Genomic DNA, 24,949 nt, shown 5'->3' on the forward strand with positions numbered 1-24,949 from the left:
CTCGGACAACGATTATGTTTGTAAATCATAGCGCAATAATATTAGGAGGATTTCCACTCTTGGGAGAAATCAGTCAATATAAATTGTTAGCAACTCACACTCCCTAAAGATATAAATCTGCTATACCTGTACAACCCTGTAATCTGACCCCTTCCTCAATTACAACCTGAAATCGGCAATCATGCTGCCATTTGTTACAAGATGATAAACTTTGATAATTGGTGTAGATTGCTTGAAGCATACAATATATATATATATATATATATATATATATATATATATATATATAATGCATTAATACAATATATATATATATAATGCATTAATACAATATATATATATATATATATATATATAATGCATTAATACAATATATATATATATATATATATATATATAATGCATTAATACAATCTATATATATAAAAATGTAAAGTTGGTTCGTTCTAAACAAATAAAACCCTATTTCTAAGTTACCAATTTATTTGAAATTTTCAGACAACCCATCTTTAGAGTCGAGGTATGTTTTTATGTTATTGAAATAAATTTACCTCGCGATTTATTAAAATTAAAATATTAAATAAAATAAATATATTTTTTTTTACTGCGAATCTGTTCTGTTGATAAAACTGAACTTCCGGTTCGATTCATTTCACAGCCACGAATTGACGAAAGATTTCATTTTCTGTTAACTCGATAAGTAAAAAAAAAAAAAAAAAACTTACTCATGCAGAGAGTGATCCGTGCTGAAATAATAATGTTATTATTTAAAAAGCCATTCTTAACATGGGGAAGGGAGGGTGTTTTGTACCTATTCTGTACTTTAACCTTACAATTGAATAAAAACATATCATAAAACTTTAAACGTGGAAAACGATTTAAAAAAAATAGCGCGGATCACTCTCTGCATTAGCACACACACACACACACACACACACAAAAAAAATAATAATCCCATATTTTAAAACTTTAAATTCATTTATGTACTTATGTTTTTTAAATTTTATTTATGTTAAGGCTTCACTCATGAAACATTACGTTTTAATTGTTTAGTTTATTTTCACGGCATTGTTTACATAAAAAAGTTTGTTTTAACTTTTTCTGGTAATCTCCAAAAATACCGTTAGGGCTTATAACATGGCCGCCAGAAGAGTCAACAAAAAACTACGAATAAAATATATAAAACTCGTAATTTCTGTTTTTAAAGTGGGTTGTCAATTTTTTTTATGAAATATACTTCCAAAATAAACTATTACAGTCGTTTAAAACATAATAGAAGTATTATTTTTCATTTTTTAAAAACAATGTTTACAAAATGTCTACGCACGTTCGTAGACATTTTGTAAACATTGTTTTTAAAAAAATAAAAAATAATACTTCTATTATGTTTTAAACGACTGTAATAGTTTATTTTGGAAGTATATTTCATAAAGAAAATTGACAACCCACTTTAAAAACAGAAATTACGAGTTTTATATATTTTATTCGCAGTTTTTTGTTGACTCTTCTGGCGGCCATGTTGTAAGCCCTAACGGTATTTTGGGAGATTACCCTTTTTCTAAACTGTTTCATTTTTACGACATGCCTCAACGTATTATAAACACCCTACCCCCCCATGTTAAAAAAAAAAAAAACGCCCTTCCATAAACCTCGAAAGCCGTTCTTAACATGGGGAAGTTAGGGTGTTTATAATATGCTGGGGCGAGTCGTAAAATTAACGAAGTTGCTATCTATTATTTATTGCAAAAATTGCTTAAAATTTATTTATTTGACAAAAAAATTAAATTTTGGTACTCCTTGGGCGTTGAGTTCCATGGCGACCAGTAGAAAAAAATAATAGTCGCTCACTTAGTCTCCCACCTCACCCCGCGCGTAACATATTTTATTTACTGACGTTGCCATAACTAAACGATTATCTGTCACATTTACAAACATTTATTTATTTATTTATTTTGAAAAAAGTTTTACTTTTTATGAATATTAAAAGAAAAATGGGTACTCATGCAGAGTGATCCATGCTGAAATAATAAAGTTATTATTTAAAAAGCCATTCTTAACATGGGGGGGAGGGTGTTTTGTACCTATTCTGTACTTTAACCTTGCAATTGATTAAAAAAAAAAACACGATTTAAAAAATAGCGCAGATCACTCTCTGCATTAGCACCGAAAAATGTTACTATTTATTAATAATTTCTCACTTTTACAAACATTTGATTTTAAATTTCTTTTTAAATGACGACTTTTATCGACTTTTTTTAAAATATCCCCCCCCCCCATGGTGTTTATTCTGAAATCCGTTGTTAACATGGAGAGGTTGGGGGTGTTTATTCTGAAAGCCGTTCTTAACATTTGTGGAGGTGGATCTAATGTAAAAAAAAATAAATAAATAAATTTAAAAAAAAAAAAAAAATCATTTACTAATAACTTCTCACTTTTACAAATATTTTTTAATTTACATGCACAAATGAACAAATTGTTGAATAGTGCGAAAACAAAACATTTAGGTCCACCTCCACAATTTTCTTTTTTAAATGACGACTTTTATTGATACATAAATTTACTTCTCCGCAACTTTTATTGATAAATAAATCTACTTCTCTGCCACGGGCACTGAACCCCTCCTTTTTTTTTTTTTAATAGTATTTTCGGGTGGGTATGCTGACAACAAATATCAGTTAAATTTTGCAAATAGCCCCCCCCCTCCAAAAGTGGTGTTTATTCCGGAAGCTGTTCTTAATATGAGGAGGTTGGGGAGGGGGGTGATTATAAGGTGGACCTAATCTAAAAAAAAAAAACAAGTTGTTTATGCGCACATAAGCAACTATTTTTTTATTAACTTTTTTTTTAATTTTTAATTTAAAAATTAGTAAATTTCAATGAATAGAATAATAAATCATTTATCATTAATATGTGTTTTTGGTTTTGTGTTGAATGAAACTTTTTTTTTTCATTACAACAATAATGAACCAATTTAAATCTTCCGGCATGCGTTTAAGGGTTACGAAATTATCAATAAATCATTTAGTTACTAAGCCAACGTCAGTAAATAAAAAAAATGTTACATGCGCATGCATTAGCCTTGACTAGGAGGGGGGGGGCTAAGGGAGTGACCATTAAATAATTATGCTGGTCGCCATGGAACTCAACGCCCAAGGAGTACCTAAAGTGGCACTTATGCACTTATGTTACCCTGCTATTTTTTAAAATAGTATTTTCCTGTTAAATTCAAATTTTACAATATGTTTTTCTTTTATTAATTTGTTAAGTGAAAGTACAGATAACCCGGCCGGTTTCTAATGCGAGGAAAATCTAGCCCCCCCCCCCCAAAAAAAAAGGGGTACTCTGGATAATAACAAAACATTAAAATTGCCTCAGTCTCGAAAGATTTCTTCTCTACTGAACGAGGAAAAAAACGGTGAAGTGTAGTTCACCTTCTGTTTCTCTCCCCCTCTCTCAATATCTCTCTCTATCCATCTCTCCCTTTCCCTCTCTCAATCTATCTTTCTCTCTATATCACCCTCTCCATCTCTCTTTGAGCCCCTTTCTCTCTCTAACTCCCTCTATCTCTCTCCTTTCCTCTGTTTCATCCTTCTCTGTTTCTAACACTCCACCTCTCTCTCTGTTTATCTATCAATCCCTTTATCTCTCTATCTCCTTCTCTTTCTCTATTTTCCTCTCACTGTCTCTTTTCTATCTATATATCTTCCTCTCTATCTGTCCATCTCTAATCCCTCATCCTATTTTAGTCTCCTAAATTAATTACAGTGAATAAGGCATTGTCAAAACATGGATAAATCCTATTTTAGTCACCTAATTTACTGACTGTGAGAATAGAAGTTATTTGGAAATTACTGCTACCTTGAACAGCACCAGAAGTAACTGGTAAAACCTTTCTAATTAAATTGATTTTGGCAGCCATTTGGTAACAAAATGACATAGCCTTAGCACTTGCTGCATGAGGAATACCTGTGACCTTGCTGCCAAGTAGAAGAATTATTTATTCTATTTTAAAACATTCAACTTTTCAAAAATCTCATCTTCGACATCTCCAAAACATCCAATATGGGGAAAAATATTGCAGAAATGCAAACTTATTGTTTAGGATGAATGCACAATGGTACGCAAAAAATCACTTGAGGCTCTTGGTCGATCCTTGCAAGATTTGCGTGGCAATGTCAGACCATTTGGGAATGCAGTAATATTGCTTGCAGGAGATTTCAGACAAATGTTACCTGTTATTCTTCAATCAACACCAGCAGATGAAATAAATGCTTGCCTCAAATACTCTACTTTTTTGTTCCATGTGAAGACATTAAACTTAACTAAAAATATGCATGTACAGTTGCAGACTGTTCGATCCGCACAAAAACTTTTGCATCACTTGTGGGAAATTGGGTACGAAAAAGTGCCAGCTGATCAGAGTTAAGGGCAAAATTCTTTGACTTTTAACTTCTGTAATTTCTGTAATTTTATTTCATCAAAAGAATAGTTAGTTTAAAAGGTTTTTGCAGATATTCAAAATATAAGAATTCCATTTGACTGAGTGAATGAGCTATTCTTGCAGGTCAATACAAAGATGCCCATGAACTTAACGCTATAATTAAATGTAAAATTCCAAGTGAGGTAGTCAAATACAAATCAATCGACACTGTTGTGAAAGCAGATAAAGTGGTTAATTATCCAACAGCTATATTTGCCAGGGATGCCACCGCATGTATTGTAACTGAAATTTGGTGTACTAATTATCATGTTGTGAAATATAAACCAATCCAAGCTTTGCAATGGCACATAGCTTGCAGTAAAAAAAAAAAAATAACAAACAATATCATAGAAACAGCAATCTTAACAGGACCTTTCACAGATGAATATATCTTCATTCCATGCATTCCTATGATTCCACCGGATACATCATTACACTTTAGCAAATTGCACTTTCCAATTTTATTGTCATTTGCAATAACCATCAACAAAGCACAGGGAACAATCTTTACAATTGTGGGCCTTACAGTTACACACTGACTGTTTTTTCACATGGACGATTTATGTTACATATTCAAGAGTCACCAAACCGGAAAATCTCTATATCAGCTAAGAAAATGGAACAACAAAAACTGTGTACCCATGCAAAATGGAAATTTAAACCTATAAGAAACATGCTTTTTCTCATTTTGGAACTTTTTCCATTGCGCCAATTTGAGCCACAGCAACGCGTGGCAGGGTACAGCTAGTATATATATATATATATATATATAATGCATTAATACAATATATATATGTATATATAATGCATTAATACAATATATATATATATAATGCATTAATACAATATATATATATAATGCATTAATACAATATATATATATATATATATATTTATATATATATATATATATATATATATATATACAAGGCTGTTACGGCCATAATATCGAAACAAAAATTTTAAAAATTAAGTATTGGGTAACAAAGAAATAACAAGATCTAATTTAGGAACCCAACGAATGGGATATATATTAAAAAAATTCTTTTAAATGGCTTAGGGCTTCCTGTAGCAACTTGTTATGACTGCTCTTAAATAAGGATACGAAAATTAGACGATATATTAATATTTAAATGGGATTTTTCGTAACCACAACAAAGGTAGATGTTTCTCGCATGCCTTTCTAGCTAGGTATATCCCCTTTCTTCCTTCTCTTGAAAATATGCTCCATTGTCAAAAGTGTGCTTAATCATAAAGTCTGAAGAAATGCTGATTTTGAAAATTTTTAAATGACATAATGCTTGAAATTGTCGAATTGGACATGGAAACAATTGTAAAAAAAATTGTTTTGAAGTCTTGTTTTTGCTTACACAGTATATTAATGCTCAATTACAAAATTTGATAATTTTGTAGCTTACTCTTTAAGTCAACCATTTTTGGCTTAAAATTCATTGGTATATGAAAATTTAGTGTATTTCACGAACTCAGTATAATTGCATATAAGTATATATATATATATATATATATATATATTGTATTAATACAATATATATTGTATTAATACAATTTATATATAATATAATAATGTATTAACATATATATATTGTATTGATACAATATATATATATTATATAATGTAATAATGTATTAATGCAATATATATACTAGCTGTACCCTGCCATGTGTTGCTGTGGCGCAATTTGGTGTAATGGAAAACTCCTCATATTAAGAATGCCTCTAGCCTCCCCATATTAAGAATGGCTTTTGGAATGAATACCATAATTCTCCCCATGTTAAGAACTGCTTTAGGAATAAACACCCTCAACCCACTCATGTTAAAAATTGTTGAGGTGAACCTAATGTGAAAAGTTACCTTTTGTTTTTTTTGTTTTTTTAAATTGTTAGTTGAAAGCACAGGATAGTTATCAAACACCATTCCCTCCCCATGGTAAGAATGGCTAAAAAAAACAAAAAAAAAACGGTTTTCTTGGTAGAAACTTATCTGTATTTCACCTAACAATTTCTTTAATGAAGAAAAAGCATTCATATTTTCTTATAAAAAACAACTTCTGTTAAAAAAAAAGATGTACTTTCAATTTTGTTAAAAGTTTTCTGAAAGAAAAAAAAAAAAAAAGAAAAAAAACTTTAACAATTAACGGTAAAAAAAAAGCAAAACCCCAACAATCGACTGACATATACATTCACAAATTATTTTTTATAGTGTCACGATATCTTATTTTTTATTAATAAATTGTTAATTGTAACCCCTTTTGAGCTCCTGTGAACACTGAATCCCAATGAAAATAGACAAACGGTGCAGTTTCACGCCTTAAGACATGTGTATTTGAATTCAGCACCATGGAAAACCACTATATAGACATACATATCAAGTTTTTGAGTAATATAAAAAAAGACCTCCAAAACAGCATGTTTTTTTAGCCATAAAAGTCCCAGAAGGATGCGAACCAGAATTTTGCCAGAGTCATCCATACTGAATTTATATTAAGAACAATAGCCTCCACATTTTGGACAAATTTCAGGAAAATCTAATGGATGGATCAAATGCAAAAAGTGTCATTTTTGGCAATTTGGGGCTTTTTTTTATCTCTTTTGAGCCCCTGGAGATGCCGAATCCTTGTGTAAATGGATAATGGTGCAGTTTCAGGCCTTAACACATGTATCTTTAAGTTGACCACTGTAAAAAACCATTATATAGTCAGTCATATCAAGTTTTTGTTGAGAAATATGAAAAAAGGACCACAAAAAGGGGACGCAAACCAGAATTTTGCCAGAGTCACCCATGCTGGATTTATATTCAGAACAATGGGTTCCATATTTTGGCCAAGTTTCAGAAAAATCTAATGGATGGATCAAAAGTTATGAGACAAAACGTGTCATTTTTGGGCTATTTGGGGGCATTTTTGACCTCTTTTGAGTCCCTGGGGATGCAACAGGGATTTTTGCAAAAATAATTTTTTTACTGTGCACATCTATTTAATGAAATATAATTTGTCGTAAATTTTCAGGAAAAACTAACTGACGGTTATCTGGCACTCGTCCGGACTAACGGATGCACAGACACACGGATGCCATTGAAAACATAGGTCCCTCTCTGATAAATCTGGAGACTAAAATATTATTCTCGCAAATAAATAAATAAAGCAGAAATGATTTGTAATCATTTTTTTTTCCAAAAACGTTGCAAATAAAGTGACCATGCTTTTTTTTTTTTACTTACTAATATCAAGACCAATTTTGAGTCGACAAGGCAAGCCATCAGCTCGAATGTTGTAATGATGAACTAAATGTTCTAATGAACTCATATACGGACCATTGTCAATGAAATACACAGGTTTCTTCAGATACTCCTGGAAATAGAATATAATTGACTTCTAATTTTGTAGATTTTACAGTAAAATCTATATTGTTAAAAAAAAAAAAAAAAACTTTTGAAACACAACTTGTCAAGAAGTTGAGAAAAAAAAAAAGAAAAAAGTAAAAAATCTTTTAGAAAAAAAAAATTATTTTATGAGGGTTATTCCTAAAGTAAGGCCTCCTATTTTTTTAAACTCAAAAACTAAAACATTGACGAGCTATGAAAATAGGAGTAGTACCATTAAAACGAAGCAACCTTTTATGGTCCCAGATTTATTTTTCTACATAGTCACCACCATTCTCAATGCACTTTTGCCAGTTTCTTTTGATGATTTGTCCTAAAAGTTTGGAGTGTGTTTTGTTACACATCTCTGTTGCCATTCTGAAATCAACAAACTTATCTCCTAATTGTACTGACATCAACTGTATTGGTTTCATAAATGTTCAACAGGCGCTGTTGAATGTTGACTGGTTCAATTTTTTCTGCATAGAGGAATTAAATTATGTATTTCTGTTTCTAACGCACGCCCATGACAGGGGTTGCTTTCTGCAAGACTCTAGTCTTCCACTGTCAATATCTGCAACAGGAAGATTAAACTTTCAGGTCATGAATGCATAAGTTCAGTCATCATAGCAATGCAATTTGCAATCCCCTCTGATCTACTTGGGCAGAATGAAAAATAGGAGGCATTACTTTTGAAACTTCCTCATATATGAAATTAATCTTTTTTTTCTCATGATTTTTTTCTGACTAAAAGTGTAAAAAGAGCAAGCTACAGATTGGTGAAAGATATTGAGGGAGTTTTTCAGCTCTCACTGGAAGTTCTTCAAACAAATAAATATGGCAGAATCAAATATATAAGATGCTTCATTAAGTTTCCAGACTTTTTTCGTATGGGCACTTTTATTGATAGTGCACACATGAAACTTTTATTGATAGTACACACATGAAACTCTAGTTCCCTTTGAAGTAATCTCCTCCGGCTGCAATGCACTTAGTGTAGTGTACTGTTCCAACAACTTCTGGAAGGCTCCATGGAAGTCCTCTCATGTGAGCATCTCAATGACCCTTGTTACAGCCTCTTTCATTCCCTCAATTGTCTCATAATGACAGCCTCTAAGGTTTTCCTTAAGCTTAAGGAATAACCAAAAGTCACAGGGAGAAGGTCTGGACTATAGGGAGTATGAGGAACTGTTTTGATGCCCATAGTCTGTCAAATAGTCTGTAACAAGGATACAGTTGTGGACTGGTAGAAATGCCAGTGACTCGATTTGAAGAGTGCTGGCCTCTTCCGACAGAATCTCTTCCTGAACTCCCTTAAAACCTCAACATAATATTCCTTGTTGACTGTCTGTCCAATGGGAACCCAATGCATGTAGATCATACCTGTGCTGTCAAAAAAAGGGATCATCATAAGTGTTTGGGTGGATTTGCTCTGTCTAGCCTTCTTGGGTCTGAGAGAGCCAGCATGCTTCCACTGGGAACTCTGTCTCTTGGTCTCTGAGTTATCCAGCTTTCATCGCAGCTCACCAGAGCATCAAGAACTGTGGGATCTGAATTTATCAGCTCGACCATCTCTCTACTGTCATGACAACGTGTTTCTTTCTGATCTTCTCTTATCACCTTTGAGACAAACTTCGTAGTAATCCGTAATTGTATTTTTTTGTCGGCCATCTTGAGAATTGAACCTTCAACCTTCAATTGTAAGTGATGTTCTCCAGAAGGTTGAAAGATGACTGAAAAAATACAATTGTGAATTACTTAGGACCGCTATCCAGTTATGACTAACAGAACGAGAACATGCTACCCCCATGAAGTAGGTAAAGGGTCCTGTTTGAAATTCAGTCCAAATTCCTGAATTTGACAAAAACATTCCTGAGTTTGACAAGATATGTGCCCAGACGAGTGTGGCCCCGACAAACCGCCAACCCCCAACGTCGTGTGTGCCATGGTATTTTTCGTTCACTGTGTTTCTTATGGCCGGATCATTATTTTCTCGCTGGCGACTGTCGATAGGAACACACATGGTTTCACAAAGTAGAAATATTAAAATAAAACAAACACGAAAAACACAACGCCAATGGATTTCATCTGGAATATTCTTTTAACCCTTACATTTTTGCATTATCATCAATTTTTATAAAAACATGATTTCTTGCATAATATATAATTTCAATTTATGTGCTAAACAGCGAAATTTATAGCCCGCTTATGAATATTATTTTGCTAATTTCCTCTGGAGATATGAAACCATTCTTTGAAACTTCATGGAATAAGGAAATTAAAAAAACTTTTGTATTTCTTGTCGAATAATAAATTGTTGCAATTTCTAATTTATAGAATTCATCCTGATTTCCTTATATATATATATATATATATATATATATATATATATATATATATATGCTAAGATTTTGTTCCTTAGAAGCGCCGGTTAAATTTGAATTAAATAAGATACATACTATATGTTTGAAGCCAAAACAACGCATTGCATTGTTACAAAATAAACGGATATTTATATTGTTTGAAATTTATGTTAAAGTTCATATATATATATATATATATTGTTGTTGTTTTGACTTCAAATGTATATAATATATATCTTATTTAATTCAAATTCAACCAGTGCTTTTAAGGAACAAAATCTTAATGTGAATCTCGCGTGACCAAACGCACTGTTCCAAGACTTAAAGAACTACCGTAGAAACAACAAACAGCTAATTCTCTGCTCCAACAACAATATGGCAAAAAAGACATACTGAAGATGAAGGTTTCCTTCGAAATATATTTATGAACTTTAACATAAATTTCAAACAAAATAAATATCTGTTTATTTTGTAACAATGCATTGTTTTGGCTTCAAACGTATATAATATGTATCTTATTTAATATATATATATATATATATATATATATATATATATATATATATATATATACACAAGAGAGAGAATAGGAAACTATTGACAGTTGCAGGTAGACAAGATTTTGTTGTGAATGTTTTACAGGGAAGGGGGGGGGGAATAGATTGAAGCTAAGTCGAGCACCTACCATGAAAATAAGAGTAGCGAAAGACTAGCAAGGTCTCTTCTCACAGTAAATATGAATATTAGTGGAAACACAAGTAAATCATAATCGGGGTCTATTTTGATAGAGGATGTACAATTGTAAATAATAAAAATTTTTTAAAAAGTAATAAAAAATTTTACCTATTGGAAACTTTTGCAGGAGAAAATCAGTTCCAGATTGAATGAAGCCACAAAACATGTTTTACTTAAAGTTCCCAAACAAACAAATATGGCTGAATCCTATATAAACCATTGTGTTATTTTGAACTTGCTATTTTTCTTGAATTGAAATTGGATTATCTTTGTGTGCATTAAAGTTTAAAGCTTAATGCGACAATCAATTATTGAATAATTAAATTCTGCCCAATCACTTTTACTTAAAAGCTGTTGTCATCAAGAGCCGATTGCAAAAGCCTTACAAGAAAACAAAACAAGCTTCAAGATCAACTTTAAAAGGATTTACTCACACATTTTTGGATGGCATAGTGAAAGATATGATTGTTATGGCAGATGCTAATGACAAACCAACCTTCGTGCCATTTATTTTTGCGGATCAGAAACAAACCTTCAACTAAATTTTGCCGTTTTAAAAGAGTTATAACACCCTGCAAAGAAAACAAAAGCAAAACATTTCATTATTTAAAATAAAAATTTTAAATTAAAATCAATGCAATTTTAAATGAATAATATTATTTTTTTTATGAGCTGAGACTTTTGAAATTTTAAAATTTCTTTTTCTGAACAAAACTTGTTTTATCTTTTTGTCTTTTTTCTCATTTTGTTGGTATTAATCACGGGGGGTGGGGGGATGTTTAATGTCAAACCTCCCAGTGAGATAGAAAATGTCTGGCTAGGTAAAAGTCAAGCCCAAGTGATGTGCCGTGCTTGGTTGCACATGTTTGAATAAAACATCTTAGGAAGCATAAAACGTATTAATATTTAAGATAGAAATTAAAAACCAAAACTGATGCCATTTTAAAATGAATAAAATAATTTATCATTCTTTTTATTCCTCTTTTTTTTTTTTTCTTTTTATGAGCTGAGACATTCAAAATAAAATTTTTTCTCCAGAACTTGTTATTTTGTCCCCTTTTTGTTCATATTATTTGCAGGCAGTTTATTTTCCTTTTTTTTTTTGGGGGGGGGGGGTAGCCTCCCATTGTGATAGAAAATGTTCGGTAAAGTGAAACTCAAGTTTGGATGATGTACTGTTCTATATTGCTTATATGTAGAATACATCATAAGAGTTGAATGAAAATATATTTTTATGTATATATAAAAGTCAATGTTTGTTTGTTTGTGTGTTGTAGAAATTGATATGTTAAAAGAAAATTCAAATGAGTTTCAATAAGGTTTAAACTTTTCACAACACCATTGAAATTTTCCTGCAATTCCATCTGAAGTCACTAAGAAATTAACTCCACACTCCTCAAAGCTTTCAAATTGGGGCCCCTTACCATTGAATCTTTTTTAACTCAAAACTGCACAAAGTCTGCTAACTTTTTCAATTTTGTTTACAGGATATCCTTTTAAGTAGAACAGATTGATGTCATTTTGATGGTAGTTGAAACTGATATGGTGGTATATTGTGAGATACGAATCGAATATAAAAAAGAATTGAATGAAAGCTTTTCTGTATAGATCGACAATATTTATTATATATTTGCAACTAAAGAATTTATTTTATTAGAACATCCATTGAAGCAGTTATGCAACACATACCTATAAAAATGTCTGCTCTTTGAACAAAGCAAGGGACATAACTCTTCATATTCGTATGAACATAGCCTTGTGTGTTTATTGCACTAGCCTTGATCGTCCCACTTGTGCTAGGAAATTTTTGCTCATGAACAAAAATCACAAGTCTAGATTATGAACAAATAATAATGCTTAATTTTTTAATATAAAAAATTGTACTTGCTTTCCCAAGGTTGAATGGTAGATGGGCAGAATAAGGGTTTTGCCTGAAACACACGTTCCATGGACACAGTCCTTCAGCCAAGGATCCAACCTGTTGGAGGAGCACACTGGTTTAACTGCCTGCCACCTCTCTGGAAAATCAATTGCCTCTGTCAAGCATTCAATTCCAACTCTTACTCCTTCTCTGCCAGGAAGGCTCTGATCAGCTCCTCTACCAATCTAGAATCTTTTCACCCTTGACGGATTCTGAGCTTTTGTTAACAGTCACAATTCAGCTCCCAAGAAATTGACTACTGAAAATAACGATCCGACAATCTCTATCCAAAGCGGTTTATCTGAAGCCCATCTTGGAAAATTACTTTCAACAAGCAAGTTGGTCCCAGTATGACATTGTCCTTCATTAAGGTATTTATTTTTAAAACAAAGAAAATATCTCTTGAATGGTGGGGCTCGGATCAAAAATATTTTCAGTTCTGTGTGCCTCCCTTCTTCCTGTCGTACTGTACTGAAATGGCACTAACCCTACATGGGTTGAACCCACTTCCTCCAAAAGAGGAAGTATTATGGGAGTATGAAACTCACAAATATTCCCCAGTCGCATATATATGCTCATCAAGGGATATAACGATATTAGGTTTGTGCAGCTCTTGCAGGGAGGTGTTAACATCCTTCTACATACAGTGCCAATCTGCTACTAATAAGGTTCAATTTAGCTTAACTTCAGTGATCTAATGAGAACCGATGTATAAACATGCCCCCTTGCTCACGCATCTATCATGCAGTGTCTGCCAGTAATATGCACTGGCAAAACATGCAGCGCAGTGCATGTTCACAATATTAATTGAAGCTGTTGTGTGACAGATGTAGATTCTCTGAATAACAACATAACTCTTCTTCGATTCCTTTTGAGACGAAGCAAGATAACTTTTAAGCAGAGTTACTTCCCCTTGAAATACAAATGTTTTTTTTATATTTATTTGGTAGATGAAATCTGTTTAATCTAACACTTATAAAGTGTTGAGAGGCCAATCCATCCTATTAGTCAACTCAGAGCTGGAAAATTCAGATAAAATCTTAAAAATTATATTTAGCAGTCGAAAATATTGCTCTAATAAAATATAGGTCTCTCCTCCTCAACTATCTTTTGGAATGACAAGTTATTCCATGTAAAATTCATAACTAAAGAAATGACCACAGCATTTCTTATTCATTTGTTGTTTCGACCACTTGGAACAGGAGAGATGATATACTTACAAAAATACAGCATTAATATATAATATAGATAAACAGGGATTAGGAGAGATTTTCGGAGTATAAGGGTTTGTAACGTTTTCATGCAAAACAGATATAGGAAGAGGTCTTGGAGACAAAGCATTATCCTTTTTAAGTAGACATTTAGAAATAACATTTGTGCCAGGCTAGATGATCTGAAAATCACGCCTTCTCAAGTACATGATATCATAAAAAACCTAGACACCTCAAAAGCATGTGGACCTGATCTCATCCCGGGTGTGCTATTAAAAAAATGCTCCGCTGAGGTTGCTCCAGTTCTCTCTAAACTCTTTAACAATGACTTAACGAATCTTGTTTTCTTGGCTGCTGGAAAACTACTGTGGTACCAGTTTACAAAAACTCTGGCGAAAGAACTGACCCATTAAATTATTGCCCAATTAGCCTCCTCCCTCTTTTCGCCAAAATATTTCAGTCCTTAATTAATCAAGCTCTAGTCCACCACCTTACAGCTGCTAAACTTCTGTCTGACCACTAATATGGATTTAGGCAAGCCTGTTCTACTGCAGATAGTCTAACTGTAATCTCTGAACGATTATACCAAACACTGGATAAGGCAGGAAAGGGGAGGGCTGTAGTCCTAGATATACCTAAGGCTTTTGACAGGTTATGGCATGATGGTCTTCTCATAAAAATAAAATCCTATGGTATTACTGGACGAATGCTTAGCATAATTAGATTCTTCTTAAATGAGAGAAGAATCCAGGTTGTCCTTGATGGGCGTATGTCCAAAAGATTTGATATAAATGCAGATGTACCTCAGGGATCAATCCTTGAACCATTATTATTTCTGATATTCTTAAATGATTTACCTGATAAAATTGTCTCTGAGATGAGTATATTTGCTGACGACACTATGCTCTATAGCAGGCACATGGGGAAAACTAATGCGCAAATATCTAAGGTAATCGCTGAAACCTAGAGGAAGACTAGAAGTCTGTAGTGGAATAGGGTCAAAAATGGACAAAGCTCGTTTCCTTTAATAATTACATGAAACCTTACCAACCACCAATAGCTATGGCTAGAGATATTTTACCTGACAGCACTCCGTTCAAGCTCCTTGGCTTAACGTTCATAGGAAACATGAGTTGGAATAGATACATCAAGATCACTGCCAAAGCTGCTGCAAAGAAGGTAGGCTCTCTATGCTGTGCTAGTAAGTTACTTACACCTGAAAGTATCCTATACACCTACAAAGCCACCATTCACCCATGTCTGGAGTACTGCTGTCACATTTGGGCTGGTGCATCTGCTACTAGTCTCTCGCTTCTCGACAGGGTCCAAAAGAGAGTCGTCAACTTAATAGGTCCTGAACTGTCATCTAAGCTTCAACCCCTGCCCTATTGATGAAATATTGCAGCCCTCTACCTGTTTTACAAGTATTTCAACAGTGGATGCTCTGACGAACTACAAGCCCTTGTATCCCCTCGACGAAAATACCTCTGACAAACCCGACAAGCAGCGAAGTCCCACCCCTACACAGCTGAGATCCTGAGATGTAAGAAAGCTTTCTACTCTAATAGCTTCTTCCCCAGAACTGCAGAACTTTGGAATTCTCTTCCAGTTTCCTGTGTCCCCAACTGTACTGACATGCAGAAGTTCAAGTGTAATGTGAACAGACATCTTGCTGCTAAACTCCCTACATAGTACCCCTGCAAATTAGGTCCCTGATAGTAGCCCCATACACCAAAGTAGCAATATGCCTTATTTGGGGTGAAAATGTAATAAAAAAAAAAAAATCAATAAAAATTTCTTCCCTGTCAGAGGTTCACTTACTTGCCGCTGTAATTCTGGATGTAACCAATATTTTGAATCTGTCTTTGCTGGTGGAGGAGTATAATTTTCTGGGGAGAAAAAAAAAGGAAAAGATTTATGGATTTTGGTAGTAATGACATATCAGCCAAAGGAAGAAGAAGGATGGAAGGTTTTTGGTAAATTTGTAGATTAACACACTCTGCTATCTGCCCTCTCTCTCTCTCGCTCCTCAAAATAAGATTCTAGAATTTTTAGACGATTACATATGAATTGAAAAACTGGGTGGAAAGCAGAAAAAAAAGCAAAATATTTATTTTACTACTAACCCTAAGTCCAATGGCTGGTAAGGCCATAAAAACACACTTAATTACTTAAAAGAGTACCCTCCTCTAAAAGAAAACAATGCACAGGATTTATATCTTACAGCTAAACAAAAAAAGTGCTAGAATATCCCCGAAATGTGGGATTATTTCACATTAAATTTATACGTGAAACTGATTCCCCCACTTTAAATTCTAAAATGATAATTTTTAGTTTTAATTTTTTTTCTTCCTTCCATCCAAATTTTCTAGCTGTTCACACTGAAATAATATATGTAGAATCTCATAGTTTTTTTCAAGGGAGGGGGGCGATAGTGGAGGGTGTTAAATTATGATAATACAAGGTTTTCTTTAAAAAATAAATAAATAAAAGCAGAAGCCCAATATATTTTTACAGTACACTTTCTTTTTTTTTTTTTTCGTTATGCCTTTTTGGATATTTCCCTGTGGAGATATCTTTAACTGAACCCTTAAAAAAATTTTTTAAATTGAACATAACAGGACATGTTAAGTATTTCATCTAATAGTTCCCATTTAATTCTTTCATTTTAATCATTATTTCTGAATTCATCTAAATTGAGCAGAGACAAAACGCCTCGGAATGACAGAAAAGTTAAGTCCCTAGATTTAGACACAAGGTCAGGATTTAATGTGGAAAAAATCCAAGTCTCTAAAAATGTGGCACTTTAGATTGGAATAGAAATAAAAATTACTACAGTCTTGGAGGATTTCATCATCATCATTGACTGAGGATAGAACAGATGATGTATAATATCAGAACAGATAATACACTTTAATCTAAGCCAAAAAGCCGAACATAATGTATTTCTTATTAGATTGAACTGAAAGTTTTAATTAAAATTCAGTCAGTAAAAATTTCATTGTTTCTCAACCGTAAATAATTTAATCCTTTACCGCCAGAATTTTTTTATGAGATAAATAAATTTGTTTATCATGAAACTCACACGTGACGGAAGTTAGCATGCAACTGATGCATGAACATAAACAAACACCATGCTGAGCCATGCATGGATCTGTACTTTGAAGACTAGTTGGGCTGACAAGTACGAAATATTGTTTTTTTGAAAGATAACCTGAAAGTACAAAGGGTTAACATTTTCAAAATCGTTTTTTTTTAATTAAGAGTTTCTAACCTTATAAGTTCTGAATGGTCTGTCAAGTTCCTATCCCTGTGTTTGTTTTACAAGTATTTCTACAGAATGTGATCCAATGAATTTAATGCACTTGTATCCACAATAAAACTACTCCTGATCCGTCCAAAAGAGTCGCAAATCTGATAGGCTCTGAACTGGCATCTAAGCCTCAGTCTCTGTCCCATCGACGAAACGTTGCATCCCTCTGCCTGTTCTACAAGTATTTTAATGGTGAATGCTCTGACGAACCGCAAGCACTTGTGCCCCACGACGTGAACACCCTCGACAGACCCGACAGGCTGCAAAATCCTACCACAACACTGTAGAGATCCCTAGATGTAAAAGATCTTTCTACTCCAGTAGTTTCTTCCCCAGAATCGCTAAACTCTGGAATTCCATTCCAGCTCTCTGCTCACCACTGTACTGACATGCAGAAGTTCAAGTGTAACGTGAACCGACATCTTGCTGCCCAAATCCCAACATAGTACCTCAGTAGTTGTTGCCCCTAATAGTAGCCCCCTACACCAAAGTGGCAATGTGCCTTGTTTGGGGTGAAAATGTAAAAAAAAAATATATATATATATATATTATAAGGTAAAATTAAAAGCCAAGAACAATGCGAGATTTTTTTTTTTTTATATAGAGTAAAATTAAATGCAAACAAAAGAAATAAAGTTCTTTTTTTTGTTGTTTGTTTTTTCTTTTTCACACAAATTTTAACTCTAAACAACAGTAATTTTTTTTTTTCTGTTGTATTCAATGGTGATATAAATCTCAATATATTTCAGACTTATTAGTCCATTTTCAAGAGAAGACAGCGGAAGAGAGACTCTGTCACATTTGGGCTGTTCTGCTACTAGTCTCTCGCTCCTAGTTAAGGTTCAAAAGAGAGTCACCAATCTGATAGGCCCTGAATTGGCATCTAAGCTTCAGCCTCTGTCCCATCGACGAAATGTAGCATCCCTCTGCCTGTTCTACAAGTATTTTAATGGTAAATGCTCTGGCGAACTGCAGACACTTGTGCCCCCACGACGTAGACACCCTCGACAAACCCGACAGGCAGTTAAATCCCACCCCCACACAGTGGAGATCCCTAGATGAAAAAGATCTTTCTACTCCAGTAGTTTCTTCCCCAGAATCGCTAAACTCTGGAATTCCATTCCAGCTCCCTGCTCACCACTGTACTGACATGCAGAAGTTCAAGTGTAACGTGAACCGACATCTTGCTGCCCAAATCCCAACATAGTACCTCAGTAGTTGTTACCCTTAATAGTAGCCCCCTACACCAAAGTGGCAATGTGCCTTGTTTGAGGTGAAAATGTAAAAAAAAAAAAATATATATATATATATATATATATATATATATATATATATATAACTACTTCATTTACTCACATAAAATTAATATACGAAAGTATAAATTTATGTGTAAACATTTACTTCAAAAGTGCTCAATACATAGGTAGAGCTAGTTAGTAAGTTATAAAATATATATGGCGATTAAACTACACTGAATATTCTGTGTTTCATCCACTCTAGGACTCTTCAGGCTTATGCACATAAGCCTGAAGAGTCCTAAAGTGGATGAAATGCGGAATATTCAGTATAGCTTAATCGCCATATGTATATATATAATATATATATATATATATATATATTATATATATATATATACACACACACACATACACAAACCTATACACACAGATCAAGCATAAAAATTTGTCCCTTTAAGTTTGAAGAAATAAAAAATGTTTAGTTTTTGGTAGATCAATTCATAATTAGTTGATATATTTACTTTGGAGTCATTTTATTTATATATATTTTTTAAAATTTCTTCTGTTTGTGTATCAGAAAAAGTTAAATGGTAGAGTTTACTATTTAAAAAATTAAATTGCCGTACCAAAAGTAAATCAAAATTTTTTTTATTTCTTCAAACGAAAGGTAATCTTTTTCCTTTTTTGAAGTTTGACTTATGATTAAAAAAAAATACTCCTTCTAAAATTTAAAAAAAAAAGAAAACATTGTTTACTTTTTACAAAAATTTTTCTGAAATATTACTAACAATTAGTGATGGGACGATTCCGATACAATTATCAATTCTGATTCTTATTCTTAATAAATCTATAAATGTATAAGAATAGTGCTGTTGATTACCATAAAAATACATGATAAATGTGCAAACATTTTCTCAAGCATAAAAATATATTTGTGGAAGATGATTTATGAATTTTAGTTTTACTGGTTGTTTAAAATCAATAAATATTTATTATTTATCATTACTAGCACCAGTGGAAGATTTTGCTTTCAACAAAATTAAATAAAAAAAAGACAAATTAAAGAATCGTTTTTGGCATCAGAAAATAGGCACAAATTTTCCCGATTCTGATACTCACAAAAGTTCTGATTTTTTCGATTCCCGGTTCTGATTAATCATCCCAACACTGCTACCAATAAAAAAAATCAAAAGCAAATCAGGCTACTTTAATTTAGATGCTCCTTAGGTAAAAAATTAATAACACTCATCCAGGCCTAAAGGCCACTCGAGGATAAGGATTAAATGTGTTAGGTGGATGGTGAAACAACATTGTGATGATTGATAATGATAATGGTGATTGGACAAAATTTAATTTGAGAGGACAAGTCCAGCAAGAATTTGTTTACATTGGACTTGAAATTGACCATATTGTAGTTGACTGGGAAGCAGCCTAGAAAGACAGTAGAAAATTGCACCATATAACAATTACAGTTAGTCGACGGGATGGCATGTGTAATGACCATTGGAGAATCCAGTAAAACCCTTACAGCAATACATCTGGTTGCAGTGCGAATCTTTGTTAAAATTCAATTCAGTTCATAGAATTTAAAGAAACCCCCAGGAGTTGTAAAAGATGTGAAAATGATTACCAAAGAGCTTGACACATTTTGTGTGATTGTGTTGAGTAGCAATGTCCAATGGCGTTTCTCCATTGATCCTTGGGAAACAAGGGCAATAATTCTGCAAGAGAACCTGCAAAAGAAATGACTAAAATAATAAGTTAAGGATCAAAAGGAGGTTATAGTCAGCTAACATTTTTTTTTTTTTTTTTTTTTTTTTTACACAGGAGTCACCGCTTATCAAGGCCCGAAGACCACTCGAGGATAAGTGTTAATAAGTGTACGGAAGTCAATGGGAAAATATCATAGTAATCACTAGTAGTGAAAATTTGGTAAATTGGATTACTTAAGAGACGACTCATCAAGAATTTGTTCACATTGGACTTGAAAACGACTATATTGTACTTAGTTAGAAAGCAGGAAAACGGAAGAGAGTTCCAAAGGCATGCAGTTCTAATAAAGAAACTTTGTTCATGCAATCTGCGTTTAGATTTAGGCACGAATAAAGAGTGGGGGAAATTATTAATAGTGGTTTCCGCTAGACAAGTGTTTTTTGTGAAGTCGAACAAGGGGGGGACCATAGATTGGAGCTCAGGCGAGCACAGCGAAGCTGCTCCAGGAAGTAGTGACAAGGCAAATCAGTTCCTTTGCTTTTTTCTTTCATGACTATATCTCCCCCGTGCAGTTACACTTTTTTTTATTACCCTTTCCTGATCATTCTAATTTTACTTAATAATCATTGAAAAAAGTTATTTGGTCTTATTTTAATTAAGAATGATTGAAATTATTTTTTTTTTAATACGTATTATTGAAAACACTTTTTAAAATCTTTTAAAACTGTTTTGAGAATATGGGAATATGATATATTGGATGCATTTTTTTACGATGTTTGAAATTTTGTTATTTTTTATTTCAATAATTTCATTTGTTATTTTGATTTCAATAATTTCATTTTTATACTTTCATAAACATATTTATTATATAAATTGAAATAAAAAAACTTATTTTTAACATTAAAAATAACATTTTTTATAATTTCATAAACATATTTCTTATAAAATTTCAAATAAAATAAAAACTTTTATTTTTTAATTTTGTTATTAAAAATGCAAATCTAATATAAAAAGGCTATATGTCTGTCTGTCTGTCTCCATATTTTCAAACTTTATCTCCTCTGAAACTAAAAGTTGCAGAACTGTACTAGCGGCAGCAAATGATTGGGGTTTTTTATGTACTGTTCTTTTATGGGTTTTTAGCCAGTTAAAATAGTTTTTAAGGGGTTAGAAATGGCTCAAAATCGGGAAAAAAAACTTATACATTTTGTACATTCATCTTAGTTTATTTTTAACTTTTAATCAGTTCGTATGCGTGTCACCTTGGTACAATGGTAACATCACCAGCTTTGAATGCTACAGTTTTGGTTTCGATTCTAACTGATGCCTATTTTTACTTTTGAAATCACAACTCTATAATAATATATAATAATATATACGAAATCTGAACGAATTAAAATATCATATTTAAGCCTATTTTATGTCCGGGCAAATCCCCCCTCCCCGTTAGTAAAGACCAATTGTGTTATTTTTATCTGTATAATTTTATTGATTTTTATTGTTTACTTTTCAATAATGTCCTTTTCTTATATTTTATTTTAATGCATCACTTCACAATAGAAATACTGAAGAATAATAAAAGTGGAGGAACTGATTTGCCTTTTCACCGCTTCTGGTAGCAGCCACGCCATAAGTTAGGAAGCACGTTAGCAGACCATAACCAAAAACGAAATGAAAAAGATAATACTTGGGAAATGTAGAGAATGATGACAGACATATAGAATGAACATGTCATGTATGCACTTATATCATTACTAGCACATTGCCAGGGACAAAAGTGTAATATATTTCTATTAAAACTTGTATTTATCTCTCTCCTGGTTTCTTCTTATCTCCGCCCCACCCCCTCTTTTTTCTTTCTCTGGACATACAATGAGCACACATTTTTTATAAATTACTTGAGGAATGGATCACCATAAGGGGAAAAATATAACTACTTCAAAAAAAAAAAAAAAAAATCTGTTATTTTCCTTTAGTTAGTATATAAAATGGCTGGAAAATAGACCCCCCCCCCCGCTCCATCTTCCAACAAAATCTATGCTAGTTTAGAGTCAAAGAACAAATCATTTTTTCTAAATTTGTAGATATTATTCAACCAGAGCAATGCTTATCAAGAAAATACCAACTTTGTGGATGTTTGTTTTGTAGTTTTAGATAGACATACCCACAACTGCGTTTTATATAGTAGTTAAGCATTTATAGTACAGTAGAACCCCGGGATACGGCATTAAAAATTAGTAAGAAAATACAGTACAGTATATAATACATATGTATATAATCAAATAACATTATAAATTACACCAATGAATAAAACTAAATAAAAAAGTAAATGAGTAAAAAAAAATAACAATAACAACTGAATGGGCCCAGATAAGTAAAGATAGGCTGGCCAAGCAAATCAGGTAAGCTGAATGAATTGGAACAAATACATTAAGGACATTGCCAAGGCTGCTGCAAAGAAAGTGGGCTCCTTCTACCATGCTAGAAACTTACACCCAAGAGCATCCTATATTTTTACAAAGTCACATTTCACCCATGCATAAAGTATTGTAGCCACATCTGGGCTGGTGCATCTACTAATAATCTCTCACTCTTAGACAGGGTCCCAAAACGTTTCCAATCTAATAAGTCCCGCATTGTTGGACAAGCTCAAACCCCTGTTCTATTGCTGCAATGTTACATCCCTGTGTTTGGTTTACAAGTACTTTAATGGAATGTGCTCTGATGCCCCCGACATATACACCCCGCTCAAGATCATCCTGTCGCTACGTTGATACTTAATTCAGCCTCTTTTTTTTTTTTTTTTGTTTTAGTTGCTTTTCTTTTGCAGCTTATTTTGCTTCAGTTTTTTTTTTACTGAAAATACTTATTCTGACCAAGAAAACTAAGCATGTGTTGTGAAACTGAAACTTACCTGCATCATGGACTTTTTCAGTACTATATTATGATGTGAGATAACACTCTCAGGAGGACAGTATTGTAATACTGCAGTCCCTAGATGCTGGAAAGCTTCCTACTCTAATAGTTTCTTCCCTTGGACTGCTAGACTTTGGCGTTCCCTCCCTGTTTCCTACTATACTGACTGTACTAAACTGCAGAAGTTTAAATGTAATGTGAACAAAGATTTTGCTGCTCAACTCCCCACAATCTCTTGTTAGACATGATCCCAAATAGTATCCTCTTATGTTTCCAGTAGCAATATGCTTTGTTTGGGATTTAAAAAAAAAGAAGTTAACAGACAAGTTAGCTATTTTTTTTTTAAAGCAAAAAAAAAAAAAAAAAAAAAAAAAAAAAAGAAGATTTTGCTCTTGCCTTAACGCATTTATGATGTCCGAGCTTAGCAGCTTCATGAAGCGGATAAACTCCTGTAAATTTGCATCTGGTGTGTGGATCGCAACATCCAAGAACAATCAAATCTGACATAATATCACAATGTTTTGAGTGGCAGGCCAGCTGTAACAAACAAAATAGAAAATATTAAAACGACGGACAAAGTTTTGTCTGCTTTTATTCTTACTAAATTTTGATGACATTTCAGAATATTTTAGATGAAAATTGATAATTTGTATCGTTTCAATTATTCTTACCATGTTCATCTACAGTTCTCATCTTGAATGTAATCGTGGTTTGAAATTCCATACAGATTCCCAAGTTTGATAGAAAGATTCCAAAGTTCGAAAACATACATCTGAAGAAGGTTTCGGGTTACATCGACCAAAATGTTGTTCAAACGGCACTCAAAATGAGAACAGTAGTCTGAAAGAATCCAAAAACTGCAAATATCTCACAATGTTTTGGCCAATGTAACCTCCAACCTTCTTTAAGTGAAGCTTGTTAAACTCTGGAATATCTAAGAAATTTGAAACAGAACCCTTTATTTATCGGTGAGGATAGCTTGCTCTGGTTATCTGCTTATGCCAGCCATCATCAGGTAAAAGTAATTCATAATTGTATTCTTAGTGTTGCTTGCACTGAAGATTGAACCTTCAATCTTCAGAAGACCAGTGAGGATTGAAAAAAATTAAATTATATAGCAATAAGTAGTAAGACTACATATCTAAAACAAATATATATATATATATATATATATATATATATATATATATATATATATATAATGAATGAATGACAAAAGTCTATATTCCAAATTTCATGATGTTGACCACCTTACAATTTATTTCTTTGAGTTGACACTTACAATTCTTGATGGTTTCTGTTTCATAGCACAAAATCAATCACTTAATTATTATATCAATCAATAATTAAGTGATTGATTTTGTGCTATGAAATAGATACTGTCCAGAATTGGTCAACTGAATTAAAGGAATAAATTGTAAGATGGTCAACATCATGCAATTTGGAATATAGACTTTTGTCATTCATTTATTATATGCTCTGTAATTACATTGAGCTTCTTAAATAAGGATTCATATATATATATATATATATATATATATATATATATATATATATATATAAAGGAAATATAAATGAATAAAGAATATTTCCACAGAAAGACTTACATTATGTACCTAATTTTATTTCAGTATTATTTACTTCAACAGTGCTCAATTCATGAGTAAAGCTGAGTAACAG

At 32.7% G+C, this 24,949-nt stretch overlaps 1 protein-coding gene across 1 annotated transcript in view; it reads right to left on the bottom strand.

The window, feature by feature from the left end:
* The window catches only part of LOC145287936 (tyrosine-protein kinase HTK16-like), a 119,219-nt gene that overhangs the window by 34,056 nt on the left and 60,214 nt on the right, over nucleotides 1-24,949 (bottom strand). Inside the window, exons 6-10 of the mRNA XM_080135889.1 lie at nucleotides 23,666-23,806; nucleotides 20,271-20,373; nucleotides 15,911-15,978; nucleotides 11,392-11,529; nucleotides 7,719-7,848 (exon numbers count right to left, since the gene is read on the bottom strand). Coding sequence (XP_079992015.1) covers nucleotides 7,719-7,848; nucleotides 11,392-11,529; nucleotides 15,911-15,978; nucleotides 20,271-20,373; nucleotides 23,666-23,806 — 580 coding nt within the window. The remainder of the gene's footprint in view (nucleotides 1-7,718; nucleotides 7,849-11,391; nucleotides 11,530-15,910; nucleotides 15,979-20,270; nucleotides 20,374-23,665; nucleotides 23,807-24,949) is intronic.

This window comes from Euprymna scolopes, chromosome 11 (assembly GCF_053919585.1).
Source record: "Euprymna scolopes isolate OS-2025 chromosome 11, ASM5391958v1, whole genome shotgun sequence".
Classification (NCBI taxonomy): domain Eukaryota; kingdom Metazoa; phylum Mollusca; class Cephalopoda; order Sepiida; family Sepiolidae; genus Euprymna; species Euprymna scolopes.